This window comes from Puma concolor, chromosome B4 (genome assembly GCF_028749965.1).
Source record: "Puma concolor isolate L17-30 chromosome B4, mPumCon1.1.hap2, whole genome shotgun sequence".
NCBI lineage: Eukaryota > Metazoa > Chordata > Mammalia > Carnivora > Felidae > Puma > Puma concolor.
In genome coordinates, this window is record NC_141673.1 from 30,734,852 (window position 1) to 30,760,255 (window position 25,404).

Below are 25,404 nucleotides of genomic sequence, written 5' to 3' on the forward strand. Positions count from 1 at the left end.
GAACTTTGGGATAATAATTAATAACTTAATGAAATTTGGGGATGATAAATAATTACAATAATTTCTTATCTGAAACAGAATTGGAAATGCATTATTAATATAAAGTGAAGACAATTGTGTGCTTGGGAAAATCAATGGAAAATTTGAAAAGTTTGACTAAGAAATGTACTCTCCCAGATTTGTATTTTTAGAAAATTCTGTGTACTTTCTGTATAATTCAGTACACAGTAAAATTACTGAAAAAAATCAAGATGTTAGTGCTATTTAAAAAGTTATGTTGTTCTTTTTTTAAGAAATCATTTATATGTGTGAGTATTCTGTGAATTATAAATGCATAAAACTATGGCTATTTACCGGGACACCTGGGTGGCTCAGTCGGTTGAGCATCTGACTCTTTTTTTTTTTTTTTTTTAATTTTTTTTTTTTTCAACGTTTATTTATTTTTGGGACAGAGAGAGACAGAGCATGAACGGGGGAGGGGCAGAGAGAGAGGGAGACACAGAATCGGAAACAGGCTCCAGGCTCTGAGCCATCAGCCCAGAGCCCGACGCGGGGCTCGAACTCACGGACCGCGAGATCGTGACCTGGCTGAAGTCGGACGCCCAACCGACTGCGCCACCCAGGCGCCCCGAGCATCTGACTCTTGCTTTCAGCTCAGGTCATCATCTTCTAGCTTCATGGGTTCAAGCCCTGCATTGGGCTCTGCACTGGCAGTACAGAGCCTGCTTGGGATTCTCTCTCTCTCTCTCTCTCTCTCTCTCTCTCTTTCTCTCTTTCTCTCTCTCTCTCTCTGTCCCTCCCCCACTCACAATGGTTCTGTCTGTCTCAAAATAAACAAACAAAAATAAATAAATAAATAAAATCCACTTAAAGAAAAAAAAGCTATGGCTATTTACATTTTGGGCATGAATATATCAGAGGGTCACAGCCTTTACTCCCACCTCTGGGAAAAACAGTCACTTTCTGGTATACAATTAAGTGACATGAACAATCTCAGTGCAAATAAGAGTATCGTTAAAGAAATACATCGCCATTTTTCAAATTGAGTATACTAATAGGTTTACCAAACAGAATTGAGAAAAAAAAAATTAATTTCAAATAAATGATAAAATAAATTATCTCTTCTCTGAAGTATACTTAAAACTCTGTATTTAGAGAGCAACAATTTTCTCTGAGATGTATTATTAACATTTTAATGAAGTGTTAACATCTTTTTATTTGTGCGACTGAGCTAGTACTATTTTAACTATTCGTTAGTCAACGGAAATGACATCCGTGGAGTTTGTATCTCAGACTATGTTTTGTTTATTTTTAGTTTTTGCTTTGGCACTTCCTCCAGGCAGTTCTCTCGGCAACTGTGACGTCGGTCCTGCCTGTCGTGTGTCTTACGCAGTTAAGCTCTTCCATTCTTTCATGCAGATATTCTAGCTCTTGTATCTAGCCATTAACTTATATAATATTTCCAATAGCATTTTTAGTCAATTTTTTTTTCCTAAACGCAAGAAGGATCGAGATTTTATGAGAATCTAGGCAATGAATTTTAAATGGAAAAAAAAATCAGAATGTACTCAAAGTTTTTGTCTTTTCCTCCTGCCTCTATCCCTGCTGGCGCCAAAATATTTCTCACACCAGGACGGGAGATTTGGATCTGGCCATGATAAGTAGAATTTGCTTTTTTTAACTCTGTTTCTGGTATACCTGGCACAAGAGCATCTGGAGTACTGGTCGACTGTACATGGAAACTGTGGCCAAAACCACACTTGTTATGATGAATAAAAAGGCTAGTACATATGGAACCATTTACTCTTTGGGCATAGGTCAGCAGGCCCCAGTTGAGTGACCCTTGGGAAGGAATAGAAGATCGCTCAGAGAACTAAGCACAGATGAGCTGGATTTCTGCAGGACTCGAGCTCAGGGTGGTGAGCCTTGTGTTAGTGTCATGAAGGGAAGTGATTCAGCCTATGAGGAGTGGGCTCAATAAGCATCGTTCATTCATTTCTCAAAAATGAATGTTCCAGGTCCTAGTGGAAGCAGGAGTCTGGGGAGAAGGATGCATGTAGGTTATAATGGTAAGCAACAGCTATCATGGGGAATTACATGGTACGGTCAGAGTATGAATTGGGGGCATTTGACTACATCAAGTGTAGGGGGTAAGGTGGAATCACAGAACATTCCCCTGCAAAGACATTTGACTTGTCTTCCTATTCAAAATGTCGTCCACGCGTGGTTTGCTTGAGCATCACCTGGAACCTTCTTAGAAATGCAGATTCTCCAGTCCTATCCTAGACCTGCTGAGTTAGACTCTGCATTTTAATAAGATTTACATTGAAATATGGGAAACACTGATCTGAAGCTTTAGCTGAAGTTGAGATGAGAGGGTTAGAAGTACTGGAGGATCCTAGACAGAGGGAACTGTGTGTGTAGAGACTGGCTCGCAGGGGAGCTGATATGCCTGAGGGACTGAAAAGAAGGCTGGAGCCCAGGGAAGGATGGGAGCGTGTAGTATCCTGGCGGCCAAGAGAGGAGTGTTTCAAGGAAATGGTAATATCAACATAGCTGAAAGCCAAGAGAAGGACTGGAAAATGTTTGATGAGTTTAGCAGAGATTTGGAGGGCTTTTTCGATGGAGTAATACAGGTGCAAACCAGTGTGAAGTGAGTTGAACAGTGACTACAAGGGGAAGGGTGAGCAAAAGAGACAGCTAGAATAGATTATTCTTTCCTTTTTATTCAATACATTTGCTGAGCATTGTTATATACCAAGCAGGGAGAATGTACAGATGAAAGACTAAGTCCAAAAATAGTGATATATGCCTAAGTTGCTATGGGAGTGCATGAGCAGAGTGGCTAAATAAGGAATGTGTGTGTGTATGTGTGTGTGCGCACAAGCACACATATGTATGTGCAGACTAGAAAATTAGGATTGGGGACAGAAACTTTAATCAGAAATAACCTCCAAAACAGGGCTGATACTTGAGCAGATTCTTTAAGAATTTTTCTGATACAGGGAGCAAGGACAGAGCTCAGTTTCTACATAGACCAGAAGGCTTGAGAGGGGATGGTGAATTCAGAAAACTGTGGACATTACTGGTTGGCTGGATCGTGAATGACCTTGAATACCATTTGAAGCTTTTTGAATTCACCCTAAGAATCTTTGGAGGACCAGTGAAGGATTTTAAGCAGGAGAGTGATGAGCAAATCTGAATTTCAGAATACTCTGAAAATGTGTTAAGGGAGGGAGAAGAGGGAGGTGAGACTGGGGGCATAGAAAATTAGGGGGCAGTTGCAGTGGTAATCCAGATACAAAGTGAGGAGTTCTTGGTCTAGACCAGTAACATAGGGAATGAAGAAGAGGTGGCTGATCTTAAATTTGGAGCTGCTGGCTAAATAATGGCATGTTTACCAAGTTAGGAAATAGACATCGGTTGGGTATGGAGCATCCAGTCCAGATATAGATTTGAGAATCTTTAATTGATTGATCAAGCCATAAGGTCGCACAGGGCAATCCCTAAACTTCACTCTGTAGTAAATACTGTAGTGATTATGATGAACAGATGACCAGCGTTAATCTTACCCCATTCCTCAAGAGGGATCATTAACAGACTGTTCTCTTTGAGAGATACTGGTTATCTGATACATACTGTGACTAAAATATGGAACAGATAAAACTGGTCATGTTTGACGGCTGTAAGTATTGGACCTGCTTTAGTGGTGGCACAGCTTCCTCTTTAAGAACTTCCTGCCTCTTCGTGTGTGTGCGTGTGGGAGTGCACGTCCGCACACAGATTATCCTGGTTGCTAACCACTCTTTTACACAGAGAATCTGGTTTATGTTCTCTTTGACTCATGGCACCTGTGAAAAGTATGTTTGAATTTTATGATAGTATTTGTTTTTTCCAGGAGGATATTAAGTCGTTTATTAATTGTGCATGATAATGGATGATACATAAATTTCAGTCCCATCTATACTTTTATCTGATACCATAATTCAATTTGGATATATTGCATAGGATGTGCCAACAATCATATTAATCACCAAATAAACTCTGTGACTTTCCTTGGGTGACCCTTTGACCATGAACTCCAGGTCACAACACATTAACTGTCAGTTCAACTACGCCAAAGTTTTTGGAGACTGTGGCTTCCATGTCCAGGCACATCGCAAATAAATCTCAAATGGAACCTGGTATCACTCTGAAGGAATTCTAACTTTACATTATTGAGGTAGTTTACCAAGGTGCTTCCAAGTAAGCTAACTTTACACACCCCTTTTTAAAAAAGACACATTGACTCAGCACCATGATCAGACTATTGCATTTAGCAATTTGCAGCATGGGTGCAACAAAACAAAACAACACAAAACAACAAAAACACCCTACATTAAAACCCTTTCTTGGAATGCCTTATATTGTCCACATGACAGAAAGTAAAACAACCTGTATATAATTAATCACAAATAGTCTTCGACTTTTCTGCCCATACACATAAGTATTGTCTAAAACATTTCTCTGTAGCTGCTAGGCCCTGCTACCACTGTGCTTGGCTGAGTTCATAAATCTCTTGTAACCAGTAGCTTCCCTGTCACTTTTCTGGCTTTCCTCTCCTGCTAAGCTTGATTTCCTGGCAGTAATTAAAACCTTCTGCCACTGCCATAGCTACTGCTGCTGCTGGAACCACCATAGCCACCTTGGTTTCGTGGTTTGGCAAAGTATTGGCCTCCACCACCATAGTGGCCAGAGCTTCTGCCTCCAAAATGTCCTCCTTTTCTGGGTCCAGAATTTAAAGATTGTTGTGGTTACCCAAATCACTGCAGCTCCTGCCACCCCTAAAATGACTTTCCATCATTATCAAATGCAGTCTAGCCGTCCCCTCTGCCGCCATAACCACTACCACTTTGGTAGCCACCAAAGCCACCTGACCAATGGATATTTCCTCCATGACCAAAGTTTCATTCCCACCAAAACCACCTTCGCGACCACCACCAAAGTTTCCTGAACCACTTTGCCATCTTTGGCTGGATGAAGCAGTAGCCATCTTTTGCTTAGATAGGGCTCCTCTTAGTTGTGGCCATTCACAGTGTGGTGTTTTTGAATGACAGTCTTGTCTACGGAGTCATGGTCATGAAAGGCTACAAAAGCAAAGTCCCTCTTGTTGCCACTGTCTCTGTCAGTCATGATGTCAGTCATTTCAACTTTTTCATACTGTTCAGAATAATCTCTTAGGTGATATTCTTCAATGTCTTCTCGAATGCCACCAACAATCTTTTTCACAATTAAGTGGACACCAAGTCTCTGAGAATCTTCTCTTGAGAGAGCGCTCTTTGGTTCCGCAATTCTTCCATCCACTTTGTGTGGCCTTGCATTTGTGGCTGCATCTACCACGGTGGCATATGTGACAAACCCAGAGCATCTGCAGTGCTTGGTGTTTGGATCTCTCATTACCACACAGTCCGTGAGTGTTCCCCATTGCTCAGAATGGCTCCTCAGACTCTCATCGGTTGTTTCAAAGTTCACATCTCCAATAAAGAGCTTCCACAGCTGTCGGGACTCTTGGAGACTCTGACTTAGGCATGATGGGACAGGAAGGGAGACCTTAATGCTTACTCACCAGTGTCTAGGGGTAGAAAGTGAGTTTTGTCACAGTATTTGAAAGTTATTTCTTTCAATTACCATGGGGGAGGGGGAAATTAGTTTAAAAGTATGGTAATTAGTTAAAAAGAAAAAAAATCTTTGTCTATAAATGCAGTCATTATTTTTATTGTATTTGGCTTCTGGATTTCTTCCACCAGCAAAATAAGAAAGGGGGAAACACCCACATCTTTTGACACACAAAAATGTAACAAAGAAAAATATTGTATCTCTATCAAAGAGTACACTGTTATCATAGCATCTTATTTTCAGTTATTTATAATGAAATATCTGTTACTGATGGTCTACTCATAAGCTATTCTTCCTGGAGGTTTTATGCCATAATTTTCAACTACATCCAGTTATATAATCTTCATCAAGGGGTTAAATATTTTAGATGAGATTCATACATTTAAATGTTTGATGTTAGATTGGCTTCCTGTATTAAAATCAGGAAACCATTTTTTATCCATTAAAATGAAGAGACCAAATTTTTTTTAATTTTTTTTTTCCAACGTTTATTTATTTTTGGGACAGAGAGAGACAGAGCATGAACGGGGGACGGGCAGAGAGAGAGGGAGACACAGAATCGGAAACAGGCTCCAGGCTCTGAGCCATCAGCCCAGAGCCCGACGCGGGGCTCGAACTCACGGACTGCGAGATCGTGACCTGGCTGAAGTTGGACGCTTAACCGACTGCGCCACCCAGGCGCCCCAAGAGACCAAATTTTTAAATAGGTGTTGTATCTTTGCCTACTAAATTTCTTTTAAAAATATTGCATACATTTTTCAGGCAACTGCCTGACAATGGAAAACTTGTTTGTTTGTTTGTTTGTTTGTTTTCTTTTAAAAAAAAATTTTTTTTCAACGTTTATTTATTTTTGGGACACAGAGAGACAGAGCATGAACGCGGGAGGGGCAGAGAGAGAGGGAGACACAGAATCGGAAACAGGCTCCAGGCTCCGAGCCATCAGCCCAGAGCCCGATGCGGGGCTCGAACTCACGGACCGCGAGATTGTGACCTGGCTGAAGTCGGACGCTTAACCGACTGCGCCACCCAGGCGCCCCTGTTTTCTTTTTTAAAATTACATCTGCAAATGTCTTAATATTTTATTTTGATTTGTCAAACAGTGATTTTAATTTTACATGTGCATGCAGCATATACTTACTCATTTACCATCAGATAGCATTTATTTACTATGGTTCACTCATTTGTTTATTGAAATGCAACCAGCCCTTATATGGCTTATTATTTCATTTGAGAAACCAGACATATAAAGAGGAGTATAAAAGAGATCCTTGGAGTATAATGGATAGAGAAATATCTTTAATTCAACAAATTTTATTAATTTGTGTGACCCTTACACCTTATGCAGCAAAGTGTCACTGTGTAAAGAAAGGTAGCTATGGCTTCTGCCCTTCTAGAAGCTTGTAATTTAGATTGTATAAGATTTGGGACAGGACATAATAAGATAATACTGATGATGGTAGGTAAGTGAATACAAACTATATATTAAACTCTTCTATATTATTTATTTACTTATTTATTTATTTATTATTTAAATGTTTATTTCTGAGAGAGAGACAAGAGCGTGAGCACGTGAGGGGCAGAGAGAGAGAGAGGGAGGCACAGAACCCAAAGCAGTCTCTGGGCTCTCAGCCTGACATGGGCCTCAAACCCACGAACTGCGGGATCGTGACCTGAACCGGAGTCGGACGCTTAACTAGCTGAGCCACCCAGGTGCCCCTGTATTAAACTCTTTACCTACATTTTCACAACAACCTTATGATGTAGTTCAATATTGTCTTCTTCATTTTATAAATGAGGAAACTAAGGCCTAGACAGGTCAAGTAATTTGTCCCATGTCATACAGTTAATACACAGAAGATACAGGGTTAACGGTCTGTGTGACTTGATGTCCCATTCACATGGCCACCATATTATAGCATAGAAAATTCCATGATGTTACAAATAGCAGAAATGCAAGGAAAAATTGTTAATTGTCTTAAGAAGTAAAATTGAATTTTTATAGAGATTTAAATGAGGGGCAAATTTCATCTATTTGGGGAAGATAAGGAAAGACTTCACTATTTAGCAGATGCAAATTAAAGTCAACTAATACAATGTACACTGTGTATACTGAATTCTCATAGAAAGCTTTCACTCTCTGTTTTTTGAAAGGTTTAATGAATGATAAATAGACAGAAGAGTGGTTCTCATACCCAGCTGTGAATATATATAACTGTTATAATCACAGTTATTGTTAATTGTACTATAATATTCACATTATGCTACATGATGAATAGAACAATAAATAAATAAATACAATATTTGCTCTCTAAAAGATGTTCTGTAAAGCTTGCCAGTTTTCTGAATTGTAGCTTTGTTAAATGATTGGATAAATTCTTGTCTTAAAATTGCCTCTTCGTAGCATTAAAAAAACAAATACAGTAAGGGAGCTAAAGTCTTATTCAAGTGAGCAAAGCATGATTTACTTTGTGTGTACAATTGAAAAGAATTATCTCATGACTTTTAACACACAGCTCACTTCTTTTGAATCTGGCACTTGAAGAGTTTTGAGGAACAGAGAATAGAGCCTGTGAGAAGGAAACGGCATCATTTATCTCTGAGAATAAGCCAGCTCAGGAAATAATTTTTCAAAAACATTTTCCAAATAATGCCCCTGATTCTAGGATAGCTTTATGTTTCACAAAAATACTGAGGATGGTTATTTGAGGATATACTTTGACTTGTTGATCTGGTTGGCTTTCTGTGTACAGATCTTTCTCGACTTCCCAACAGTTACATCCTGATAAACTGCATTTAATACACCTAACCTGCCAAACATCATAGCTCAGCCTTGCCTATCTTAATTGTGCTAACTCCACATTAGCCTGCGGTTGGGCAAAATAATCTAACACAAAGCCTATTTTATAATGAGTTGTTGAATATCTTATGTAAGTTATTGAATATTGTACTGAAAATGAAAAACAGAATGGTTGAAAGTGTATCAGGTGTTTACCATTGACATTGTGTGACTGACTGGGAGCTGTGGCTCATTGCCCTTGCCCAGAATCACCAGTGAGCATCATACCCCATGTATGTTGATAGCCCAGGAAAAGATCAAAATTTAAAATTTGAATTGTGATTCTACTGAATGTGTATTGCTGGTACACCATCATAAATTTGAAAAATTGTAATTTGAAACATCATCGTAAATTGGGCACTATCTGAATAACTATTATGATACTAACATGGTAGTGATATATTTGTTTTTGAGGCACATATGTTAAGATTGAAATGATACAGAGAATACAGATTAACATGAAATTAATAAAACATTACATGGCATTTTTGTAATGTCATGTTTGTAGATAGGGTGGCTCCATGTCATTACGACGTTAATTCTCCTGAATAAATCTACAAATTCAAGGCAATTCTAATAAACCTCCCAGTAAGATTTTTTTTTAAAGATTTATTTATTTTTAAGAGAAAGCGCAAACTGGGAAGGGGTGGTAGAGGGTACAGAAGATCCAAGGCAGGCAGGCTCTGTGCTGACAGCAGTGAGCACGATGTGGGGCTCGAACTCAAAAACCGTGAGATTAAGACTTGAGCTGAAGTCGGATGCTCAATCAACGGAGCCTCCCAGGTGCACCACCACCCCCCCCCCCCCGGTTTTTTTTTTTAACATTTATTTATTTTCCTCCCAGTAAGATTTTTAATGAAACCTAAAACGTTGGTTTTAAAGCTCATATGGAAGAGGAAGGGCCAAAAATAGCCAATTTTTGGAACAGGACAGTTTTGAAGAAATTTGAGGATTGGAGATGGACTGGTCACTAAATAGACTGTTCAGTAGATGCTGCTGGGACAACTGGCTAATTGGGAAAAAATATATGATTATTTTCTTACTTTTAGCCACAAACAAAATCAATACCAGAGGGGTTAAAGGCCTAAATGCAAAAAACAACACTCAGAACATCTAAAAGAAAACAGGAGAATATACTTATATATTCCTAGTAGGCAAGGATTCCTTAAACAGAATACAAAATGCAAAAATTACAAAGGAAGATTTAGCAAATCTGACTACATTTAAAACAAAAACTTGTGTGAATAAAGACAATCCCATAAAATAGAAGTGAAGACAAACCACAGAGTAGGAGACATATTATACATCTAAACAACAAAGTACTGGTATCCAGAATGTATAAAGAACTCTTAAATTAGGAAGAAGAGAGGTAGACCAATTAAAAAGTGGACAGAGGGTTTAAACAGACAATTTACAGAAGAATGATAATATACATATAAAATATACTCAAGTTACCAGTAATCATGGAAATGCACAGTGAAATGAAAACCATGGAATTCCATTTCCTGGCCATAATTTTGTTAAAATTTAAAATGTCTAACAATTAAATACTTATTTTGTAAAAAAGGGGAGATTGTCTTCTCATATGAGAATAAGTCTGGGTAATATTTCGGAAAATATGTGGTAAAACTATGACTTTTCCAGTCTAGAGAAATGGTTGCACCTGTATACAGGAGACATTTATAAGACTGCTCGTTGTAACCCTTAATGCGAGTAGAAAGAATGTATAAATTGTAGATTAGTCGATCAGCGGAATAGTATTTGACAGTGAAAGTGAACTAGACTTGGCTACATCACCATAGACAAATCAAAAACTGTTGATTTACAAAAAGTTCTAAAAGGATATAATACAGTAGCATTGCATTTTTTAAATGTGTAGTTCTAATACATGCAAAAGCTGTACTATTATTTAGGGATGTCTACAGATGTGGTAAAAAGTAAAGGGACATGAATTGGGATGATAGATAACATATTCAAGATGGTGTTATCTTTTAAAAGGGAAAGGAAAGAAGATAGATTAGAAAAGGGTCCGCTTTCTTTCTTAAGGTTGCTTTAATATTCTCTATACATTTTTACTGAAAATTTTAAAGCATAGTTGGCACTCTTTAAAAAGACAGTTACTAGTTGGATAAAAGAGAAGGATTACTGATTCATCCAAAAATGTTAGTAATGGGGCACCCGTTAAGCATCTGACTCTTGATCTCAGCTTGGGACCTGATCTCAGGATTGTAAGTTCAAGCCCCACATTGGGCTCCATGCTGGGCATGGAGCCTACCTAAAAAAATGTTAGGATTGCAGTGAGGTTGCATTTCTTATTCACTCATGTTTTAATTTCTCTTGGTTGCTGTTGTGCACACAGAGAAGGGCAGTTTTCTAAAAGGTGAACAGATGGCTCTTTTGAGACATGTGGGTGAAACTAAACCAAATATGGCTTTCCACGTCAAACTTCCATTTTCTCCAAGATGTAATACTTGAATATAAAATATCTTTAAGAAACACATCATTGTATAATATAAGCTATTACCTGCCTCAAAATTTAGATACACGCACATGCACGCACCTTTTTTAAACAGAGTGAAGTGTCATAGTTTGCGTTTGCCTAATCATGTAAGAGGTAAATCGTATAAGGCCGTTTTTGTACAGATTTTATATGTCCTCGTTGTATCCTGCAAGTTCGTGTATCCTTCAAAGTTAATAAGCTTCTCTAGAGATGAGAATGAAGATTAAAGACAAAGACAGACAGTTGATTTGTTGCCACAGCTGCCTTTTCCAAGGGGATTGAATTAAACATTCAGATGTTATAGTTGATAGCTGCATGGGGATGTGTTTTTCAAGTCTTCTGACAAAAACAAAATTTCCAATTTGGTTTGAAGAAGAAAAATCAAAACCCTCTGTAAAACCTTATCCCTGAAGCCTGAAGGCTCTTTCTTTGAAGAAAAGACATATGATTTCTCCCAAGGGACAAGCAGAAGTCTTTGTCAGCTCAGCCAATTTAGTTTGGGAGACACAAATTTCACATGACATTCTCTGATTTTATCCAAGAGATACTCTTAAGCCAGTAAGACTGGCACAGGTGGGTATGTTTTTACAAGGTTATACAATACGCTGTGCAGATGTACACAATAGAAGAGATGTGGTTACCTCCTTCAGGATTTCCTTTCTAGCAATTTTAGAAATTGTGAATGAATCTTGTGCTGTGGTCCTGTGACAATCCCACATGGGTGACTCTATAGCTCCTTTTTCTGTTTTCCCGATTGGTTTATCTACTCCTGTTAGCACAGGCTTCTGATCTGAAGGAGAGAGCTAAAGATAGAGCAACACTCTGAGTCACTTCTGAAAGACAGCCATTTTCTCTCTGTCAGGAATCTCAGATGAACCCAGTGACTATCTGAATCCTTTGTGCTGATGGTAAACTCAGTGTAAAGCCTCCTACTCTTTGGCCACCACTTCCTCCAGTCCTCCAATTTTGATAATTCATCAACTCTAAAAGGGTCTCCGATCCATTGAGCCTCCTGCCTTGTCACTGCCCACCTCCTGTGTCTGCGTCCCTCTCCTTTTCCTCAGATTCTGTAGTCCATTATTACAGCCATGCTCTTGTCCCTTCCTCCCTCTCTTGTACTCACCCAGAAATTTTCAACCTGGTTAAATCTATTTCTTTGCCTACTCTGCCCCAACACCCAAGCAACTGATTTTGACTAGACAGTCATGCCGACTGATTGCACCTTAAGTGTATTTACACAAAGTTCCAGGGCACTCAGCACTGCCTAGCCAACTCATTCACTGAGTAGCTATCACCTCACGGCCCTGTGACATCAGTGCTCTCCTTCTGCTACTAGATCTTTTCCATCATCTTTAAAAAGGAAAACTTCATCTGACCCCTCTTCCTTCTCCAGCTCCTGTCTCGTTGCTCTGTTCCTCTTTAAAGCAGAGCTCCCCAAAAGAGCTGCCTATATTCAATCTTTATTTCGTCATTTTCCACTCTTCTGAATCCACCTCAATTAGATTTTTGGCCCCACCATTCTGCTTGTGTCACGCCCCAGTGATCCATCTATCTCAGGCTTTCTACATGACTTGGTCCTGGTGACCCCTCCTTCTCCTTGAAAGCCTTCCATCACTTGGATCACCACCCTTCCCATGTCATGAGCCACTAGTCACCTTTCCTGCTCCTTCTCTTCCTGCCTTTTGAAGTCTTTGCAACTCTTCTCTTGTTTGACTCCCCCACCCAAGTGATCATAGGCCCATGGCTATAATATTTATATGCTGAGCACCCCAACTTCAAGGAGACAGAAGCTCCTGTACTTGGGACTTTTCCCAGACCTTGCTCTGTGTATCTCTTCATCTGGCTGTTCATTTATAAAAACTGGTAAATAGATACCACTTATCACTCTCCACAACTTCTCCACAGAAATCTAGAATCCTATACTTCCAGTGGCATTCATGACTATTCCCTTTGGAAGTGTCTCAAACTTGAGATGCTTAAAATTTATTTTCTACCTCTCCTAAAAAAAAAATACATCATCAATGAAGCTATATTGTAAGATAGCACGTTACCCAGCCTTCTCTTCATAGCCCTGGTGATTACCTGACATTACGTCACATATCTGTATATTTATTTTCTTGTTTCACCCACTTGATTATAACCCCATGTTGACGGGATCTCATTTATTCATTCCTTATAGTAGGCAGCATAACGATCCTTTAAAGATGTCCATGTTTCTATTCCCAGAATATGTGAATGTGTTTTCTTACATGGCAAAAGAGACTTTGCAAACGTGATGACGTTAAGGATCTTGAGTTGGAGAGATTATCCTGGATTATTCGGGTGGGCCCAATACAATCACTGGGTTGCCTGTAAGGGGAGGAAGGAGGCATGAAAATTAGAGAAGGAGATATGGTAATGGAAGCAGAGATTAATGTAATACAGTCAGGAGCCATGGAAAGCAGTAGTCTCTAGAAGCCGGAAAAGGCAAGGGACAGACTCTCTCAAGGGTCTCCACAAGGAACACAGCTCTCCTGGCACCTCTGCAAAACCTATCTTGGACTTCTGACCTCCAGAACTTTAAGATAATAAATCTGTGTTGTTTTAAGCAACTAAACTTGTAATTTGTCACAGCAGCAGTAGGACACTAATGCACTTATGTATCCCTGGCATTTAGAATTTCTCTGATGTGTAGGTGCTAAATAAAATAATGCTGTTTGAATGAGTGTTATATCTTCATTATTTTAGGTTGCATATAGAGATTATTGAAGTTTCACGTTTGTATTCTAAATGTTAGTGAAAGTAAATAATCCATTCTTTATTTGAAAAATAATAGTTACCTTTATTTTTGTCCAGCAAAAGATTTTTTTGTTATCGTAGTCTGTTTCAGGCAGGCATTTTATAACTGTGTGTGTGTGTGTGTGTGCGAGTGTGCAGTGATTTAAAAATTTCAGAATATCCTTCGGCTCAGGTCCTGATCTCGCGGTTTGTGAGCTTGAGCCCTGCGTCAGACTCTGTGCTGACAGCTTGGAGCCTGGAGCCTGCTTCGGATTCTGTGTCTTCGTCTCTCTCTCTGCCCCTTCCCTGCTCATGCTCTGTCTCTAAATAAATAAATAAATAAATAAATAAATAAATAAATAAATAAATAAATATTAAAAATTTCAGAATATCCAGAATGGAAGGGACTTTGAAGGGCATTCAGTAGAATTTCCTGACCTGATGCTTGTATATTTTTCATAATATCCCTAACAAATGACCATCGCAAGTCTATTTTAGCATTTTCAATGATGGGAAACTCACATTAGCTCACATCAAGACCACTTTGGATAGACTTTTCTGACTTTTGTCTGTCTTATTCTGTAGTTACAGAATTAAACCAAGACTAAAATCATTAGTTATAAGCCAACACTGACTTATTTTAACCCATTTATTATATATCTGAAGGCCAAGTCATTGGTTATCTTTACATGTGACATGCCTACTTTTGCATTCCTATTTGTCAGAAAGTCTTTATGCTAGGCCATTAGAAACCATCAAGTATGCTGGAGGGGGGTGGTGGGTAAAAATCAAGAAGTGATTTGCAGATTTGCAGTTAAGTGATAAATGCTTCCATTGCTCCCTTATTGTGCCTCTGAAGAGGCATTTCAGACAGTAATTTTTAGTAGAGAATGGCATTAGCTTAACTTTGGGTTTTTGCGTCTCTCCAAATACTGTCAAATTATCAATATTCATATTTTGTTCATGGTTCAACCGATATAGGACAGTGAATTCAGTGAATCGCAGTCAAAGTTCCACAACAGCTGAGCCCTATCAGTGTCTCATGCACTGTACTAGACACCTGAGAAAAAAAGATAAAGTTATGGCCACTGAACTCAAGAGACTACCTCTCATAAACTAGTTGGGAATATAGACATACGAACACAAATATAACAAGAAATGACAGTGCTCTACTGATGGCAAGAATGATGACTTATGAGAGTGAAGTTACACCCGTGATTAGTTCTGACTTGCTCACCCAGACAGAGTGAGTGAGAAGAGGAGGAGGGGTAGGAGGAGGAGGAGGGAGGGGAGGGGAGGGGAGGAGAGGAGAGGAGAGGAGAGGAAGGGAATGAAATGAATATAATACATGAGCTCCCAGGTGTAATGGAGCACCACAGTATCTTGAATGTTCCATTGTTCATTATATAAATAGTAATAGTTTAGATGTGGGGCCCTTGATTACATTGTTGCATGGTTAATTTCCTGATAAAAATTTGCTTACAAATGCCACAATTTTCAATTTCTATTAATGTATTAAAAATTCATTCTCTAAGTGACGAGTGAAAAATTGTGCATTAATTTTTCCATGACATCTACACAACCTGCTAAGAGCCCTTTGACCCCAGAATATCAGAGCTTTTGTATATAGCTCTCCAGCCCATCAAAGCTGTTTGCATTAGTCAACTCTGTACCTCTTGTTTTATTTTGTATGTTCCGATGGGGAGTCGAGCCTTTTAACGTGTAGAAATAAGGGTTTCTCAGCCACTCAGATTTATTCATGCAGTTGGTGAGGCTGCATTTTCCATCTTTGAGATGGCAACCATGGGCCTATCCAAGGATAGGGGTGGTGATTGTCCTGCCATCCTTTTGGAGGGAGCGGTTCCTTGGAGAACTGTAAGCTCCATGAAGGAAGGTGCCACATCTCCCTTGCTCTTTGCTGTGGCTTTAATGCCTACCATTGGAGGCCTTCGTTTGCTGACTCAGCCAGTGAAAGAGCTCTTCTTACCTCCCTGTACTTCACGTGTCAGCAATAAAAGAGATAAGGGAACATAGTGTGATTTCTTCCTTTTATGAAGTGCCAAAGCATTTGCTCTTTTCTGCAGTCTTCTAGTCATTTGTCTGCCCGTGTTTCTTGTTTATTCTGCAGTGCAAGTGATGTGCCAGGCACTGCAAGGGTTCTGGGCCTTGCTCTGTCTTCATTCTCTCACCACAAGAGAGAATTCTTGAGAGCAGAATTCTTACACACTTCTCTTGCACCATGCTTACATTTATTTTTTTTTTTCAATTAAAAAAAAAATGTAGGTCCACATTAGTTAACATATAGTGTAATATTGTTTTCAGGAATAGAACTTAGTGATTCATCACTTAGTTACAACACCCAGTGCTCATCCCAACAAGTGCCCTCCTTTATGCCCATCACCCATTTAGCCCATCCCCCACCCAACACCCCTCCAGAAACCCTCAGTTTGTGGATATTTAAGAGTTTCTTATGGTTTGTCTCCCTCTCTCTTTATCTTATTTTTCTTTCCTTTACCCTATGTTCATCTGTTTTGTGTCTTAAATTCCACATATGGGTGAAATCATATGCTACTTATCTTTCTCTGACTTACTTTGCTTAGCATGATATATTCTGACTCCATCCGTGTTGTTGCAAATGGCAAGATTTCATTCATTTTGGTCGGCGACATAAAATTTAACGTTGGTAAATGCTTAGTATGATGTTGGTGCTTGGGAAGCATTTATCCAGGAAATGAATGCTAGCAGCTTTGAGGTAGGGGAGGGCCTGATTCACTAAGAGCAGTAGGGACCAAAGCCTCACTTGCTTGACTTTGGATGGCCCAGAATCTTAAACATATTTTTGCCTTTCTCATTTTTTAAATTTTTTTATTTTATGAATGAGTGTGTTAAAACTTCCCCAAGCTGTGCATCTCTCTCTCCCTGTACAAATAAGACGCAAAGTTGGGGTTGGTTCATGGGAAAGAATCTGCTAATTTCTAGGCTCCAGTACCTCTGAGAGACAGCTACATCAGGTGGCTAATGTAGAATGTAGATCAAGTTCTTCCCCTCTCTCTGCCCATACCCTTTTCTGTGTTTTATTCATCTCCACATGTCATATCATAGTAATCTATTTGATGCTGGTCCCAACAAGAAAAGCATTGATAAGACTGCATTGAGATCTTTTACTCCCTAGACGGTCTAGGGTCTTAAAATCTTTCCTTTGTCCACTTCCTGTTACCCGTTCTTCACTAACCACTCTGACTGCAAAGCCCCAGAATTCAATGACTGGTTTCTTAATTAGGTTGAGGCCTTTCCCCATGAATGGCTGGAACTGTTGCCATAGCATCACTAGTGATATTTGCATGTACTTATGTAGGTGTGATGTGACCCATGTGAAAAAGACTGCCTTGGTCATATGGAGTGTTTGGTTTCCATCTTTGAGAACAGTAATAAAATCTGCATACAAACGCGTAACATATTCAAAAGGATTCAAGTTCCTGCCCAGTCAAGGGGATGCAATGGTAAGGGAGTGGGCATAGCACAGTCTAGTGAGGGAGAAAGACAGTAAACTGGGAACAAATATGTAGACACCAACTCTGATCAGTTATGGAGGAAAACATGAGGATGCCATGTTGGAGAATGGAAGGTCCAGTTTCAGGAAGGTGGTCAGGGAAGACCTTCTGAAGTGACAATTAAGCCGACATTTAGAGATCAAAAAGAATTCAGTTCTGCTGGAAGGGCAGAGAAGGCATTGCAGGCAGAGCAGAAGCAATGTTAAAAAAAAAAAAAAAAAAAAAAAAAAGTCTGTTCTTTGAGGAGGAATTATTTTGGGATGAGGATCATTGCGTTGTACATGACCATCCACACATTGTTCCCGATCGGTGAGATGACTGCCCAGGATCTGGAATGCAGGCCGTGATTGTGAGGCAGGGCTTCTCAGCAAATCCTTTTTATATTTCATACTCATCTTTACAGGGCTTTCATTTCCATTATTGCCACCAGCCACTAGCTGGGGACCCAGGTAAAGAAATTCTGTATATTTCTTTCCCACTTCCCTTAGCTCAGAGCATGAATGAGTGGGTCATAGTTGCTTCTGGCTAATCAGTAACATTAAAAATCCTTTGTGTTAACTTGTTCTTCCATGGTCTGTGATTGCTAGGAATTTTGCTTCTGGACATTTTAATGACAATTTTAGCTTTACTTCCCCACGTGGAATGAATAATTCAAAGGGTTAGTAATGGGATTGTTTTGGGGTGTGGGTTTTAATGAGTGCTCCATATCCTAAAATAATACTTTAACATTGTCAGGCACATCACAAAGGGGGAAAATAGGGGTACAGAGCAAAACTGCTCAGCGACCAGGATGGTTTTTTGAAGATAAATATAACCTGCTAGACAATAAAACAAAAATATAAGTTTATAAATTTCAGAGGGTGAAAAGTAGAAAAGATGTGTTACCAAATGACTGAAGGGCTCAAGCTTCAGGAGAGCCAAGTCTTGGGTCATGCTACCCACTGCTAGGTTCTCACTGCCTAGAATGGTGCCTAGCACAGAGCAGGGCCCCGGGACTATTCGTTGAGTGAACAAACAGAGAGACCCTGAGCCAGATACACTTAGCTAGGTAGGAGTACAAAGATGCATTTTATACATACTTTTAAAATACACTTGAATTGTGAATGGTGGATTTTGAGTTTTTTATTATTTTCAACAAATGGTGAATTTGTAAGATTGTGACAGAGGAAACTTGAAAGTTTTCATATTCCTAAAAAAATGGTTGGAAGGATCATGGAGATTTATGATTGGTTACGTCTCATACATCTTTCCTACGTGTATGTATGGCCTTGGGCAAGTTACTCAATCTCTCTGTATCTCTGTTTCCTCATTTGTAAAATGGGAATATTAGTAGAACCGACTTGATGGGATTATTGTGAGAATTAAATCAGTTCATGGTGTAAAGTACTTGAAACAGTACCAAGTAGGAAACAAGCCCTGTTGTCACCATCATCATCATCATCATTAAGGTAACATGTTTGAGGTGACCTCTCTCAGGAACTCTCATGTGATAACCAGAAATGTAAAATTGATTAAAAACTTTAAAATTTTTTCTGTGATATGTATTTGGATTTTTGTTTGTTTTTCACAATAGCTTTAACATGATATATTTCACATACTATAAAATTCACCCTATTAAAGTGTATGATTCAATGGTTTTTAGTATATTCACAAAGTTGTGTAACCATCACCAGTATCTAATTTTAGAACTATTTTACCACTCCAGAAATAATCTTAGAACATTTTATTTCCTTCCTCCCTCCCTCCCTCCCTCCCTCCCTCCCTCCCTTCCTCTCTCTCTCTCTCTCTCTCTTTTTGGCTCCATACCCAACATGGGGCTTAAACTCACAACCTTGAGATCAAGAGTCCCATGCTTTACAGACCGAGCCAGCCAGGTGACTGAGAATTTTAGATCATTTTCATCACCCTCATACCCACTACCAGTATCTCCCCCTTCTTCTCTCCTCCTAGCTCCTGGCAACCACTAATCTCAGTCTGTCTTCATACATTTATCTATTCTGACCATTTCACGTACATGAAATCATACAAAGCATGGCCTTTGTATATAGCTTCTTTAACTTAGCTTAATGTTTTCAAGGCTCATTCACATTGTAGCATATATTAGTACTCCTTTCCTTTTTGGGTAAATAACATTCATTGTATGGTTATACCACATTTTGTTTATCCATTCATTATCACAGCATTTGGATGCATATGAATTGTTTCCATTTTCTGGGCTATTATGAATAATGCCTCCATGACATTCATGAGCAAGTTTCGTTTATCTTCGGTATATACCAAGGAATGGAATTGCTAGGTCTTTTGGTAATTCTTTAACATTTCAAGGAACTACCCAAACTATTTTCCAAAGTGGTTGTACCTTTATACAGTTGCACTAGTGAATAAATTGAGGGTTCCAATTTCTCTACATCTTCACCAACATTTCTTAGATTCTGTCTTTTTTGTTTTAGTCATCCTAGTGGGTGTGAAGTGGTATCTCATTGTGGCTTTGATTTGCATTTATTTCCCTGATGGCTAGTGATGTTGAGCATCTTTTTATGAACTTGCCATTTGCGTATCTTTGGAGAAACATCTATTCAGATACTTTGACCATATTTTGAGGTATTTTTCTTTTTATATGTGATTTGTAAGTGTTCATATGTTCTTTATATGTTCATCAACAAGTCTCTTTTTTTTTTTCTAAATTTTTTTTTCCAACATTTATTTATTTTTCGGACAGAGAGAGACAGAGCATGAACGGGGGAGGGGCAGAGAGAGAGGGAGACACAGAATCGGAAACAGGCTCCAGGCTCTGAGCCATCAGCCCAGAGCCTGACGCGGGGCTCGAACTCACGGACCGCGAGATCGTGACCTGGCTGAAGTCGGACGCTCAACCGACTGCGCCACCCAGGCACCCCAACAAGTCTCTTATCAAATATATGATTTGCAAATATTTTCTTCCATTCTGTGGAGTTTTTTTTTTTCAGTTTCTTGATCATATCTTTTGAAGTACAAAAGTGTTTCATTTTGATAAAGTCCAATTTATTTAGTCAGTTATTTGTACTTTTGGTGTTGTGTCTAAATAGCCTCTGTCTATCCAAGGTCAGGAAAATTTATTTGTATGTTTTCTTCTCAGAGTTTTATAGTTTTAGTTCTTATATTTAAGTCTATGATCCATATTGAGGTAATTTTGTATATGGTGTGAGGTAAGGGTCCAAATCCATTCTTTTGAACTTAGACATCTACTTTTTCCAGCATCATTTGTGAAAAGCACTATTCTTTCACCATTAAATTGTCTTGGCAACCTTGTTAAAAAAAAAAAAAAAACAATTGACCATAGGTGGAAGGACTATTTCTGGACTCTCAGTTCTATTCCGTTGATCTATATGTTTGTCTTTATGACTACTGTAGTTTTGTAGTAAATTTTTAAATTGGGAAGTGTGAGTCCTCTAACTTTATTCTTCAATATTATTTTGGCTATTCTGGGTTCCTTGCATTCCTTATGAATTTTGGATCAGCTTGTCAATTTCTGTAAACCAGGCAGCTAAGATTTTGATAGGAAGTGTATTGAATCTGTACATATCAATTTGGGGAGTATTGCCATCTTAACAGTATTAAGTGTTCTGGTTGGTCTATGAACGTGTCACAGGTGTGGATGCCTTTCCATTTATTTATATCCTTAATTTCTTTCGGTGATGTTTGCAGTTTTCAATGTATCAGTCTTACACTTCTTTTATTAAATTTATCCTAAGTATTTTATTCTTTTTGGTGCTATTGTAAATGGAGCTTTTTTTTTTTTCTTTTTAATTTTATTTTCAGGTTGTTCATTACCAATTGTTTGGAGCGTTTTTATGTTTTTTGTTTTGCTGTGGTAAAATATACACAACATAAAATTTACCCTTTTAATCATTTTTAAGTGCACAGTTTACTGGCAATAAGTATTCACAGTGTTGTGTAATCATCACCACTATCTATTTTGAAAACTTTTTCACCATTCCAAATAGAAACTCTGGACCCTTCAAACAATAACTCCACCCTCCCCGTCCCTCCTGCCCATAGTAACCTTTACTATTTCTCTATGAATTTGCCTATTTTACATACCTCATATTAGTAGACTCATACACTATTTTCCTTTGTGTTTGGCTTATTTCACTTAGCATAGTATTTTCAGGGTTCATCCTGTTGTAGCATGTATCAGAATTCCAGTCATTTTTGTGGCTAAATAATGTTCTATTGTATGTGTATACCACATTTTGTTTATATGTTTACCTGCTAATGGATACTCCTGTTGTTTCCACCTTTCGGCTATTGTGAATAAAGCTGCTATGAACAATGGTGTAAAAGTATCTAAGTCTCTGCTCTCAGTTCTTTTGGATTTATCCTTAGGAGTGGAATTGTTAGATCATATGGTAATTCTATGTTTAACTTTTTGTGGAACAGCCAAACTGTTTCCTACGGCAGCTGCACCATTTTATATTCCCACCAGCAATTGCATTAGCGTTCTGATTTCTCCACATCCTCACCAATACTTGTTATTTTCGATTTTTGTAAAAATAATAGTCATCTTGATATGGTATTTGTTTTTAATTAAGAATTGGACTGCATCTAACAGTCTTTTTAGTGGTAGAATGCCTCATCTTTCAGACAGATACATACAAAGTGTATTTCATTAAAATACCAAGGGAAATAATAAATTTTCTCTATTCATTGTTAGCTTTATTTTCTCCCTGCAATAGTAATTTCTATAATACTGTAATTGAGGGTAAATAATTAAATGAAAGCTGGGTATTTAGAAGAGGAATGTTGAAAACTCCTTTTAAGGCTTGGAAAATATAACTCTTCCTATCTTTTCTATGATGTCAAAGACAACAGATACCACTGTTAGAACCTTAGCAGACAAAGGTGAAGAGATCAACAGTTATTTCTTGAACCCTTCTTTATTGTCATCGGAATGTTCACCAACAACCTCGAAAAAGAAAACAGAAGACACGAGTGACTTCCCTTCTGAGAGCCAGAGAAGCATACCACTCGCCGTGACTGATGCTTTAGAGCACATCATGGAACAACTCAGTGTTTTGACACAGGTGGGTTAGCGTGCTTTACGTGTACTTCAGGGTGAGTTAAAATAATCCTGGTTGCGGTAGTTTGCAGAACTTGCAGAGCAGGGGGAAGTTCTTTTTTCTCAGAAAGGCAAGCTCAGGGTGGCCATTGATATATCAAGGCATGCTCTGCTGGGCTGCTCTAGTAAGATCTTACAGAGGGCACGCGTGTGTGTGTGCCCGTGCATGTGCGCATGCGCGCGCATACACACACATGCTCGCGTGCGCGCGCACGCGCGCGCGCACACACACACACACACACACACACACACACACACACACACACACCTGCCACGGCACTTTATCTGGTTTCTGGGGGCCAGAGGGCACGGTGGAGACTATAAAGAATGGCACTGGTACTCCATGCAGTAAATGTATTTGATTCTGCTCAATAACATTTTACTCTAAGATTTTTGATGTAGTATGTTCAGATTAGGACATTATCAAAGAAATATTTAGGGCTATTGAAAAAATGGTGAACAGTTTTTGGTTAGAATGAAATTTTGACAGTTTATAGTTCTTCCCTTAGAGTTCTTCCCTTCCCCTTTAGAGGCAAGGAGCAGATATTCTCACTGTCCAAGATGTAACTTTCCTTTCAAAGCTTTTTATATTGATGCTGTGTTCTTCTGGAGGTGATAGTTTTTATAGTTTTTGCATTCTTGTTTTAGAATTTTAACTTGTCCGTTGATGCCATTTTACATTTGCAAAGAAAGTATACTATGGATCTTTATGTACCAAAGGTCTTCCAACTCTCGGTCAGGAGATAATAGATGTCACTTAAGAGAAGTTGTGTGTTGAAATGGATACATCAAACATTTCTCCTCCAGCTCTGCTGATTGTTTCCTTTGAAGAAGTCTTATTGTTCCTGCAATACGTAGAATAAGCAGACCTTGTTATAAGTTATACAGAAAGAGAGGCTATAATGTGAACTGGAGAGATGTCGATTACTTTTCCATAATACATATTTCATGTTGGAATAGCTCTTGCATAGAAATCATCTCATTCTGTTCTCATCACTGCTGTACGTTATAATCACCTGGACAGTTCTAAAGCATACAGATGGCCAGTTCTCATCTCCACAGAATCCATTGCCATTGGTCTGGGGTAAGGCCCTGACATTTGTCTCGTTGCCCAATATGATTATGTTTTACGGCCAGGGTTTAGAACTGCTAATTAAATGAATACTAAAAACCAGGGATAACATCTCAGGGCCTTTAGAGGCAAGGGGCATATATGTGGATTTGGGGCCCTGTCAGAATGTGGGAAAGAGCCAGGTGAGAACTTGGAGTCATCATACGATTTGTTCAATGAAACTGATATTAAAATCACCAATTTTCATTTTGCAATATTGTGCTGGAGGTGACTTTCTCTGCGTTTATCAGACATTTCTTTCCTTTAAAGGCAGTTTCCCTTTCAGATTTAGTTTGGGTTGGCTTATTTCCCATATTGCCCCCAACTTCTTCACCTATACTGTTGCATTCGATGTCAGGTTGTTCTTAGAGACTCTTCCAAATGAGTCTGTCCACTCTCTATTCTTTTAGCCTCGATCCATCTCTCCCAATTCAAGGCTAAATGAATCACTTTAAGCTTTATTGACTGTTCCTTTTAATTTTGAAAGGCTGGCTTTCTTTTTACAATTAAAGAGGTTAAAAGCAAGCCCAGCACACTTGCAAAATAGAAACACTGAATCTGTGGGCACGTAGCAAGTAAAATAAACATGTTCTGATGCACTTTAATTACAGATGACTGAACATCTAACTCAGTGTTTATAACCTATCTGTACTGAACTGTAATTAGAAATAAATTAAAATAAAATTACATTTTATATGGTAGATGAATGGAGTTAACCGGTGTTCAGGGTATTGACGATATACATATAAATCCCTTTGGTGGGATTGGAATAATGTGTATAAAATATATGGCAAAATGCTTGGCCCATATACGTACTCAAGAAATGGTAAAAAATATTATCAGCATCATTTTTTAATTAGTCATAATATATAGTATGAAATATAAAAGTAAAAGCTGGTAAATAATGGTATTTAAAAAAATTTTTTTTTCAATGTTTATTTATTTTTGGGACAGAGAGAGACAGAGCATGAACGGGGGAGGGGCAGAGAGAGAGGGAGACACAGAATCGGAAACAGGCTCCAGGCTCTGAGCCATCAGCCCAGAGCCTGACGCGGGGCTGGAACTCACGGACCGCGAGATCGTGACCTGGCTGAAGTCGGACGCTTAACCGACTGCGCCACCCAGGCGCCCCTAAATAATGGTATTTTAAAAATTGTTTACCTTCAGAGGGTGACAGGGAATCAATTCATTATCTTGAAACTTACTAAAATAACCAAGCATTTATTTTGCCTTTCTTTTTTTTTATTTAAAAAAAAATTTTTTTAACGTTTATTTATTTTGAGACAGGGAGAGACAGAGCATGAACGGGGAAGGGTCAGAGAGAGAGGGAGACACAGAAACAGGCTCCAGGCTCCAGAGAGAGAGGGAGACATCTAAAACAGGCTCCAGGCTCTGAGCTGTCAGCACAGAGACTGACGCGGGGCTCGAACTCACGGACTGCGAGATCATGACCTGAGCCGAAGTCGGATGCTTAACCGACTGAGCCACCCAGTCGCCCCTATTTTGCCTTTCTTATATGAACTCTAGTACTGGATAGCCACGTAGTAGATGAGGAAAGTGTCTCTTATTAATGAATTATTCCAACTAATACTTTTTTAAAGGATGAGATTAGAATATCATCATTTACCATCCTCAAGAATGAATAGATTTATGCATTGAGCAGTTCCCAACATCACGAGAAAAGAAATGATCAAACCTTATTAACGTGGCTTCTAACAAAATAGACCACTACCTGTAGTCTTATCTATAGATCTCAGTAGATCTGTAGTCTTACAGATCTAATATGAGTCTCCTCAAGCCTTTGAATCCAGCTGCCAATTTGTAGAGCATACAGAGAACCAAACGGACCAGACTGTACCCTCAGCGTGCTCTTTTTCACCTTCAGACTGGTGGCAG

General features: G+C 38.8%; 1 protein-coding gene, 1 long non-coding RNA gene and 1 pseudogene across 6 annotated transcripts in view; 2 read left to right on the forward strand and 1 right to left on the reverse strand.

The window, feature by feature from the left end:
- POC1B (POC1 centriolar protein B) overlaps positions 1-25,404 on the forward strand; it is a 97,930-nt gene that overhangs the window by 70,983 nt on the left and 1,543 nt on the right. For all 5 annotated transcript variants that reach the window (XM_025926761.2, XM_025926763.2, XM_086712686.1 and 2 more), the window contains one exon: positions 22,144-22,362. In XM_025926761.2, coding sequence (XP_025782546.1) covers positions 22,144-22,362 — 219 coding nt within the window. The remainder of the gene's footprint in view (positions 1-22,143; positions 22,363-25,404) is intronic.
- Positions 4,534-13,080, reverse strand: LOC112863711 (heterogeneous nuclear ribonucleoprotein A1-like 2; annotated as a pseudogene).
- On the forward strand, positions 18,021-21,624 carry LOC147579001 (uncharacterized). Its single transcript, XR_015253446.1, has 2 exons — positions 18,021-19,950; positions 20,190-21,624. It is a non-coding gene; the product is annotated as an uncharacterized LOC147579001 (long non-coding RNA).